The sequence below is a fragment of the Lagenorhynchus albirostris genome, chromosome 11, assembly GCF_949774975.1.
Source record: "Lagenorhynchus albirostris chromosome 11, mLagAlb1.1, whole genome shotgun sequence".
Taxonomy (NCBI): domain Eukaryota; kingdom Metazoa; phylum Chordata; class Mammalia; order Artiodactyla; family Delphinidae; genus Lagenorhynchus; species Lagenorhynchus albirostris.
In genome coordinates this window covers 95,967,492-95,976,029 of record NC_083105.1, presented here as the reverse complement: position 1 = coordinate 95,976,029, position 8,538 = coordinate 95,967,492, and the positions used below count along the sequence as shown (strand labels likewise).

General features: G+C 36.7%; 1 protein-coding gene across 3 annotated transcripts; it reads right to left on the bottom strand.

The window, feature by feature from the left end:
* Positions 1–14: 14 nt before the first annotated feature.
* On the bottom strand, positions 15–7,355 carry MAGOHB (mago homolog B, exon junction complex subunit). 3 transcript variants are annotated; one of them, XM_060166918.1, is made up of 6 exons: positions 7,205–7,345; positions 6,595–6,802; positions 4,968–5,026; positions 4,183–4,293; positions 1,820–1,902; positions 15–373 (listed from the first exon to the last, which is right to left on the bottom strand). In XM_060166918.1, the coding sequence occupies exons 3-6, from the start codon at positions 4,980–4,982 to the stop codon at positions 274–276; spliced, it is 309 nt and encodes a 102-aa protein (XP_060022901.1). In that variant the 5' UTR covers positions 4,983–5,026; positions 6,595–6,802; positions 7,205–7,345; the 3' UTR covers positions 15–273. The 3 variants fall into 3 exon arrangements, with proteins under 3 accessions (XP_060022901.1, XP_060022900.1, XP_060022904.1); XM_060166917.1 differs by lacking the exon at positions 6,595–6,802 and having other exon boundaries at positions 7,205–7,355; XM_060166921.1 differs by lacking the exon at positions 6,595–6,802 and having other exon boundaries at positions 4,968–5,070; positions 7,205–7,335.
* Between the last annotated feature and the right edge of the window lie 1,183 nt (positions 7,356–8,538).

The window sequence follows — 8,538 nt, the reverse complement described above, 5'->3', positions numbered from 1 at the left end:
AAATGCACTCTCCATCCAGGCTTTGATATGTTTTATTGGAGCAAAATTTCAATAAAGGTGGCTTTTATTTACAGAATTTAATGTGTGTGGGGACTGTCCAAGCCACTTGGACCCAGGTGAAGATAATCATTAAGCCTGTTTATGTATTCTCTTATTTTCAATTTGCATACAAAAAAAGCTTGCTTCACATTCAAAAAAACCCCAATATCATAAATGGCAAACCCTCCCTCACCCATCCCTTAATTAAATATAAACACAGTTTCAAAAAACAATTTAGATTGGTTTAATCTTGAAATGTAATCCAATAAGACTAAAAACTAAACATTTCAGGTCCTGTACCAAATAGTAAAATACTCGAAGGCCTTCAGGATCCCTAAAATTTAAAAAGATAAAAGTTACTTTTTTCTTCCTAAAATGAAACAACATAATAGTACAAATTAATTCCTAAAACAAAACAAAGACCAAAAACCTAAAACAATTACATTAAAGGAATTTTGAAGAGAAAGAAAGCATTTTCTGATAACTAAAATGGATAACCTGAACAATTCCCATCTCTACCTTTTCTGTAATAAAAAAATACATAAATTTCTTCATCAGTATTCATTTCATATTTAAAGTGTTTATTTCCTTATAAAAAATAACATTATGCATCACAAAAATGTTTAAGGCAAATAAAATTATAAAGATAGAAAAAAGAAACTCAATACTATATAATGTCATTCCTCATGGAATAATTATAGATATTTTGGTATTTCTCTAATATTTTTCTTAATTAAAATCATTTACTGTGGCCTTTTAAACATTACTTTTTCCATTACATTAAAAAAAAAGTCACAAATAATTTTTAATTAATTTAGCAAATCTCTCCTTGTTAGCATTTGGATTTTTTTTCCAATTATCACTAAGGTTTTAATGAACATCTTTATGAATAATAAAGTTTTTTCATTATTTCAGAGTATTTCCCAGGGTAGATGAATGCTCAGAAATGAAATCAGTTGGACAAAGATAAATGAAAAATATTAACAGCTTTTGATGCATATTATCAAATTGCTTTCCAAAAAACACTGTAACAATTTACAATCCCAGTAGGATACAAATGCCACATCCTCACCAACTATGGGAAAACAGATGTGATAGTTTAAAAGTATCTCGCCAGTCTTCATATATGAACATAGCCTTTTGTATCTAGTAGTTATGCATTAATTCCTTTCTCCTTTCCTCTATAGATTATAAAGCACCTATTGTGTGCCAGGCATTGCACTAACTTTGAGATACGGCAAGGTTCTCAGGGAGCTTACACTGAAACCAGTTAAGCAAACAAATAAATTATTACAATTTAGGGGGATAGGAAAAAGACACTATAAGAATATTTTGAGGGGAAAGAGTGGAAAGAAATAATTGGAGGCAGAGAGATTTTTCAGACAATGGTTATGTGGTACCGCACTTACAGAGCTTGGGAAGACACAGGTAGCTAAAGCCATACTTAAGCTATACTGGGGCTTTTTCCATTTCTTTCAAGTATTAAATCCAAGGAGGAGAATGATGTTATATGGGACTAATAAGGCTGATAAATCCAATAAGGATTTCTTTTAAATTTTGTGATGCTGTGTCCAGATTAAGATTATTTTTGGCAATCAGTAAAATATACCACTAACTTCTTTGATAACAAGTCCTCACTACTATAAAAATGAGGATTACATATACATAATGAACTGATACAGGTTGCAATTAAAATAATCTTACCAAACTGGCTATGGTTCTAAAATGAGCCCCTCTAATAAATTATGTCAATTTAGTCAAAATGCTTTAACATACTCACTTTGACTGATTGACATCAATAAGAGAACCTATTTTTGATGTGGTAAAAGAAATGTGTTCATCTCCAATTACAATTTCAAGCTCCTGAAAAAAATAAAACAGAGAAATGTAGTTAATATAAAAATCCATCCCACAAGATATATGTATTCTTGCTACCAAGAAGTCCCAATTTTAGCTGCAAGTTTTCTAGCCATCATAGAGGAGGAAAAAAAAAACCAAAAATGAAACGACATGGTAGCTATAAACTATGTAAAATAAAAAAAAAATCTCATCAGCTCCTCAGGTGTCCCCAATATTAGGATGAATCAAGAATTGCTTTCCAGGGACTTCTCTGGTGGCACAGTGGTTAAGAATCCACCTGCCAATGCAGCGGACACAGGTTCGAGCCCTGGTCCGGGAAGATCCCACATGCCGTGGAGCAACTAAGCCCACGCACCACAACTACTGGAGCCCGCGCACCCAGAGCCCGTGCTCCGCAACAAGAGAAGACACAGCAATGTGAAGCCCGTGAACCACAATGAAAAGTAGCCCCTGCTCGCCGCAACTAGAGAAAGCCCATGCACAGCAACGAAGACCCAGCGCAGCCATAAATAAATAAATAGAAATAAATGCAGATGTTAAAAAAAGAGAGAAATAACCAAAAAAAAGAGAAAAAAAAAAGAACTGCTTTCCACAGATCTCAAAAAGATGATGCTATCAAATGAATGATATACTTACGAGTGACAGAGAAATGTTTCTTATGTGAGTAAAACTAGTAATGTGGGTATAAGCCTATTTTTAATATAATAAATACAAACACATTTACCCTTTCTACCAGGCTCTACAAATAAACTGCATATTAATAACAGTACTACTTAGTACCCACTATGTGTCAGGCCTGGTGCTAGGGACTTTACAAACATTCTCTGTAATCCCTAAAATTGGACTAATAAAGCCTACCCTTCTAGGTCAGCTTTATTTGCCTAATTTTACAAATGTGAAATCCAAGACTCATAAAACAGAGGAAAAAAACTGTTGATGTAGAACCACTAGTAAGTGATGGTACTAATATTTGATTCATACTCTTTTGACTTCACAAAACAATTAAAATTAAGAACTAGTAAAACAAATATAACATAATATAGATATTTCTAGTGTGCCAAAATTAAGTATAAATTTTTCTCCATATTTTATCTGCAAATCTAAAATGAAAAAGTAAGAGGCTATGTCTGTAGTGATTTTTCAGTTTAAATTAACAGATGACCTTAAAGACACTCCTAGCTGTGTATTTGAGCAGAAAATCTAATTATGTACAGTTTATGGCACACACAAAATGGAGAATTAAATAAGACTCTCAAACAATCGTAAAATCTTTGACTTAAAGATCCAACAGACAATTTCTGGAGCATGAGTAATCCTCCCCACTAACCAAAACACATGAACACATCAAGTGGGTAGATGAAAACACTGTTCTCTCCCTGAGTCTAAAGAGATAATAAAAGGTTTGTTGCTATTTTTAATGCAAACGTATATATGTATAAAACAAACAGATCTAAATTTACTTCTTAAAAGTGTTTGCAGTGCATAAAATAAATACTGTTAACTATTACCTTTGCTTTCCTAAATAATATTTCTTTAAAGAGAAGTGTTAAGTTACTGCTACAGAGAGTCAGCATCTATTAGATTTCGCCACATTTTCTTCTAGTCAAAGAAGTTGTTATACAGTATAATCCTCGGGAATATACAAAAGCGAAATTAAATGTTTCTTCCTCCTGGGGTCATATCTCATTTCTCCAACAGGTGAAAAGACCCAATTCAGAAATCAAACTGGCTTTCTACAGAGTGAAATTAGGCCTTCAGAGCTCTTCAGCAGCCCATCGATTTTTCTGAAGGGAATATGAGAGGCAAAGGCAACGGTCAGTTGGAACAAAGAAACCAATCAAATCACTCTCTGGGGCATAAAGATGCAAGTAAGAACTTTCAAAGTTATAAATCTGGCGAAAGTGAATTTTATGTAGTCAATGAGAATTCTAATTCTCAAATTTAACAAACACTTGTGTTTTTTCCTACCTATTTTTATTTCCTAATAAAAGTAATTAACCAATAATAGCAATCATTCATAACACTGTGAAACATCTTAACTTTAGCTGGGGTGGCTGCAGAGAAGACTGTTCAGAAAGATGTCTAAAGTGACTCCTTTACTACTAGGCGGTAGCACAGAAAATGACGCAAAGTGAAATAAAATTATAAAGTATTTACCAGGTGCCTACTAAATGGAAAACCCAAGACTCAGTGAGGAGCTATTCTAAATAAACAAGGAGAAACATAATAATTATGTTAACAATTTTTAGTATTTATGCATTTAAAGAATTATTAAATACAAACCTGCCGGCCAACCCTGTCAGGGGGAGGCCACAAAGCATCATCTTCTTTTGTAATTTCACTGTCATCAATAATTCTCTTCAGTTCTTCCATTACACTCTTGTGTACATAAGCCTGAAAACAAGTTATAAAAATTTCAGTGTCTATTTCTCAACACAACTCAGAAGGCAATAATAAAACAGAGTTACAAACCCTGAGTATTCAAATAGAATATTAAAGAAAAATTTAATTCTGATTCTAAAAGTACAACATGGGAAAGAATCATTCTTATGATTTTTCTTCACTCTCTTGCCCTTTCCTTTAAAACATATTTTTCCCTCTTCTCAACACCAGCCTCATCTTAAAACCTTGTATTCTGCCTTTGTAACACAGGACTCAAGTACCTCTGAGTGGTCAACACAAAATCTATGAGGTGAACAGTGACAAATACAAATACACAGCACAGTTAGTGCTTTGAACTTTTTCTTATACCTAACTTTCGAGACTTTCATTTAAAATTCATACCGTGTTTAAAACATAATTATCAATTAGTTTTAAATAATGAATAGAGTAAAAAGACAAAGTTAATTATAAAATGAATTAAATGATACACTTGAATGTGGGACTACAACTTAATATATTCAGATTGCTTCTTTTGTTGTTATCGATGCTACAATTAGAAGCCTTTTTCAATCTATACATTGGCTTCTTCTTTACAGCCTTAGATGTACTTTAAATATGTAAATAAAAACATAGACATGAGGGAAACAGGTTTAATATAAAAAATTACACATCTGTAAAAAACTTACCTCCTTTCTGATCATGACATCATTTTTATAATTGCTGTTGTTAGCGTATCTAAGTTTTCCTGTGGGAAGTGGAAAAAAATTCAATCTATAACAGCAAAAACTGCTAAAATATAAAGAAATGACATCGTAAGCAATTTTGAAGGTAAAAATCATTTTATACTACTACTTTTATTAATATTTCCTCCCTCCTGGCATAAGATCAATGCTGAACATGTATTTGCTGTTAAGTTGGCTGAAGTTGAAGCCAGTCAACTTTTTAAACTCCATGCCTTCAATACAATTCCATATAATGGGAAGGTTATTTTCAAGGCCCATTTTTCTTAAGCTATGTCATGATCTAGACAGGGAATCTAAAAAAGGAACTAACACTTCTTCAAAAGTTTACATTACATGTCTTATTGGTGCTGAGTTACCCAGAACATTTAATCTAATCTGTAAAACAACCCTAAAAAGTATGTTTTATTCTCTCACATATTCATAGTTGAGAAAACAGAGTTAAGTAACTTGCCCGGGGTCACACAAGATTTAGACCTAGATCTACCTTCTTCCACTACACATACTTTCCCCACTACTCCAAAATGTTCTTTTAATTATTTTCCTTCAAATTAATGTATTATGGCAATGATACTGTTTTAGAATTGTAATTAAGAAGCACACAAACTATAACTTCTGAATAAAAATTGACCAGTTTTTTACCTGATCTACAATTAATTTTGATGAATTCCCTAATGTCTGCTTCTCCTCATGGCTGGTCAGTTGCCCAGATACAGATGTATTGTGATAATGTGACCCTGATCCTCTAAAATGACAGGTTATCCTAATGAGGAGAGGCCCTTAGGAATCACTGTCTTTGGAACTCATCATTACTTATGGGAAGGTTGTGGAATGGTGTGGTGGCAGATGAGAACCAGTGTTCTGGAATGAAATTTCCCTGATAATCTTAGACTACTTAATTTATGTGACTGGCTAAAAGTGATACAGACAAGATACAAGTTGTTCACAGGCAAAGGCCCTGAAAACAGTATCACACAAAGAAAGAACAGATGGAGAATTCAGGTAAACTTGGCTCCTTAGCTAAATTTAGAAAAGACTTGGGGAGAACCAGAGAGGGTAAGGTGATTAAGGTTTCTAAATAATTGCAGAGCCGAAGTTACCCTGACTTCTACATGAAATGTGCGATGTTCCTCCCCTTTCCTAATATGTCATCCTCCCCTAATTTTTCTTTCATGCCTTCACAGAACTTTGTCCAAAGCATGAACGACAGCACTTAATATCTATACTGCCTTACGGTTAGTTTCATGTCTATGTCACCCACCAAGGTATAACTCCTTGAAGGGAAGTAAAGAGTCTTATGCGTTACTGTCCCTTCGATTTTTGTTTTTACATGTTGCCCAGCACATAATATGCATTCAAAAAAGAAAAGTCTATGCAGTGGGACTGTCGCTGTTACAATAAGAATTCAATATATAGTACAACCATCTAAAGAGAATCAGAGCTGTCCAAAGACAGAATTTGCTGCACTTTTCTTGGGCAGCAGGCAGTTTCACCTCATACGGCTCTCAGCAGTTTGACTCTTTTTTTCCCCTCAGAGACCAAGAAAAAAATCTCCTCTCGTTTCAAGACTCACCTCAACTGTCACCTTCTCTAAAAAGACTGCCGACTCTTTCATGTAGAACTAACCACGCCCCTTCTTTATAGTCTTAATGCATCCTATAGGGAACACTGTATTTAGGCACCCCAAACACGTCATTACACTCATTTTTCTACACGTGGGGCTCCCCGCTTCAGAGCAGGCCTCATTCGTTTTTCTCGACATTTTGCCTTCCATACAGCGCCTGAATGAATAAAAAAGATGAATAGGCAGTCCGAAATTTACTGTTCACCGGAAGATTTTAAGCATCCATGCGTCCGCCGCGTGGTGGAGATGTTCTCACAAACGTTCAGGTATTAGGCAGATAAACTAGAGGGCCTTTAAGGTCCCTTCCGGTGAACTGATGCTAGGATTCTGAACTTTACTATCTGGCAGGATCGGCTTTTCTTAATTAACTGACACCAATTTACTCTTTTATTCACAAAGCCAATGTACGCTTCCTATTTTCCTTAAGCTCCTCGGCCCTACTGAACACTCGCGAGCCCGCGGAGGCGCGCCCACCCACCCCAACTCCTCTGCGGCCTCTCCACGTCGCTTCCCCCTGCTCAGCACCGCGCTTCGTTGCCGCGGCCGCTTTTCTGCTCACCGTCCGGCCGAAACTCAAATTCCAGAAACTCGTGTCCAAACTTGCCCTTGTGCCCTACATAGTAGCGCAGGTAGAAATCGCTGGCCATAGCCATCCTTGTCGCCGAAAAGCCCGCCGAAGGCCCAGCCAACGTGCCGCCGGACGCCTGGCAGTGACGTCAGTCGCGCAGGATAAACGCGTCACTGCGGCATTTCCGCCTCCTGCGACCCCCCCCCCAGAGGAAAGCGGGAGGGCGGAGACTCGAGTGAGAGGCGTGGAGGCGCGCGGGGAAGGGGCGGGCGGCAACGACCTGAACTTTACTAGGTTGGAAGCGTATTATTTTCAAAATTCAGTAGATCATATTCTATTAGGAAAGCACAGAAGTGTGAAAATATGAAAGCGTTTGTTACGGGCTTGGAGCTAAAGTTTCGCAGTCGCTCTGACTTGTCGGGTCTCTGATTCTCGCGGGATCCGTGAGGTGGGTGTGGCCTTATTCCCCTGATTCGTGGAGTGAGTAAAGCGAAATCCCAGGATCAGAATGGCACCTCGGGAATACAAACCCTTCTCCTGCTAGATTCCTAACACGGGCCTTTCCCCTTCGGACAATGATGGCTAGTTATCCGACACCTAGAAGCCAGTAGTAGAGACAAAGTAAAAAGAATTCATCAGACAGGAGGTCTGAAATTTTGAAAGGCACGTTGAAACTGAAAAATCTCTGGCAGTCATGATATAAAAGAATTCCTTTTAATAATAAAACTTATTCAGTAAGGGTTACTCTCTGGTGGCCTCTGGAGTTTTGGCACCTTGACTTAAGATCAAGTGGTTCAGCCCGCGTTTCTTACCAGATAGAATTACATGGGGAAAGGGAAGGAGTGCTCATCTAGGATAGGTTTTGAAGGATGGGGAAAGGCAAGGTGAGCTTTACACAAAGCCTATTGTTCAGATATTATTCATTACCTTTCTTTTACCAACACACAGAATAATCCTGCCTGTTGGATGATTTTAACCTTCAGTGGGATTTGGTAGAAAGAGTGGCAGTCAGAAGACCTGGGATTCGTTCCCATCACGTATCTCTACCTAACCGTGGTTAAGACGCTATCTCTAAGCCTGTTTATTCGTCAGCCAAACGAATAGACTACAATAAACTTTGTCAAGCTCAAAGAATTGTTGAAAAGATCAGATGAGATAATGCATGTCAAATAAGATTTAGAATTTATAAAACATTATATAATGAGTTATAACGGGCATTTCCTACATGCCAGAAATTGTTGGGCACTGGTAATTAAAAAAGAGCCCTTTGCACTTGTAGTCTAGGAAACAAACATGTAGACACATGCCCAAGGAAGCAAATGCTA